This window comes from Mandrillus leucophaeus, unplaced genomic scaffold (genome assembly GCF_000951045.1).
Source record: "Mandrillus leucophaeus isolate KB7577 unplaced genomic scaffold, Mleu.le_1.0 Scaffold234, whole genome shotgun sequence".
In the NCBI taxonomy this organism is placed as follows: domain Eukaryota; kingdom Metazoa; phylum Chordata; class Mammalia; order Primates; family Cercopithecidae; genus Mandrillus; species Mandrillus leucophaeus.
The window spans coordinates 211,125-212,482 of record NW_012102410.1 but is presented as its reverse complement, the minus strand read 5'-3'; the positions used below and the strand labels follow the sequence as shown (position 1 = coordinate 212,482).

The 1,358-nt window shown below is 54.1% G+C and overlaps 1 protein-coding gene across 1 annotated transcript in view; it reads left to right on the top strand.

The window, feature by feature from the left end:
• The window catches only part of CCL25 (chemokine (C-C motif) ligand 25), a 28,611-nt gene that overhangs the window by 13,719 nt on the left and 13,534 nt on the right, over nucleotides 1–1,358 (top strand). The window contains exon 5 of the mRNA XM_011982053.1: nucleotides 1,210–1,268. Coding sequence (XP_011837443.1) covers nucleotides 1,210–1,268 — 59 coding nt within the window. The remainder of the gene's footprint in view (nucleotides 1–1,209; nucleotides 1,269–1,358) is intronic.

The window sequence follows — 1,358 nt, the reverse complement described above, 5'->3', positions numbered from 1 at the left end:
GAATGCAGTGGTGCAATCTCGGCTCACTGCAACCTCCGCCTCCCGGGTTCAAGCGATTCTCCTGCCTCAGCCTCCTGAGTAGCTGGAATTACAGGTGCCCGCCACCACGCTCGAGTAATTTTTGTAATTTTAGTAGAGATGGGGTTTTGCCATGGTGGCCAGGCTGGTCTCAAACTCCTCACCTCAGGGGATCCGCCTGCTTTGGCCTCCCAAACTGCTGAGATTACAGGTGTGAGCCACTGTGCCCGGTCACCGTTTTTTTCATTTTTTGAGACAGGGTCTTGCTCTGTTGCCCAGGCTGGAGTGCAGTGGCATGATCACGGCTCACTGCAGCCTCAACCTCCTGGGCTCAAGCAATCCTCCCACCTCAGCCTACCCAGTAGCTGGGACTACAGGTATGCACTACCACGTCGGGTTAATTTTTTAAAAATTTTTTATAATGACGCAGGTCTCTCTCTGTTACCGGGGCTGGTCTTGAGCTCCTGGGCTCAAGCGATCCTCTGGCCTTGGCCTCCCAAAGTGTTGGGATTACAGACCTGAGCCACCATGCCTGGCCTAGAAAGTTCATTTCGTGTTGGGATTGTTCACCGGTGGGAAGTGCACCCTTGTACCGTGCTGACTATATTCATAGAGTTACGTAACCATCACTCGCATCTAATTTCAGAACTTTTGTTCTGAAACTCATACCCTCTCGAAGTCACTCCTTCATTCTCCCCTTCCCCCATCCTATGGCCACCGATAATTTACTTTCTGTTTCTATGGATGTGCCTGTGGTCACAACCAGAGGATTTCTGTGACGTGCTAAGTTACCTAACTCTGGTGTGGAAGGAGAGGGAAAGTCAGGGACCCACCAGGGAACAGGTAGCTTGAGGGTGGGGGAAGCATGAAGGTAAGGGCTTGCTTTGGGGGCTCAAGGCAGTCTGAGCCTTGTTTGCAGGCAGCCAGCGTCCACCAGGTGTGTGCAGGTGAGGGAAACGGGGGAAAAAGGGCCCTTTCTGGAGACAGTAGGGGTGCTGGCTGGCAAGCCTGGGATGGGGAGTGGGGAGGCAAGGGGGCCTGTGAGTCGAGGCCGGAGCTTGCTGTAGAGGAGGGAGAATTCCAGAGGCTGAGAGTGCAGGTGTGGAGGAGGAGGAAGGGAGGAGGGCAGGCAGGGGTGGCTGGGTGGGGCTCTGTCTATAAAGAGTGAAGCTCAGCGTCTTGGTCCTGCAGATGGAAGAGCTTGGCATACAGCCTGGCGGGCATCAGCTCCCTTGACCCAGTGGATATCGGTGAGTCTTTTCCTTGAACATGACTCAGATGACCAGCTTGTCCCTCCAGCACAACTTGTTCCTATTTTATGCAACCTCCTTCCCTTGCCA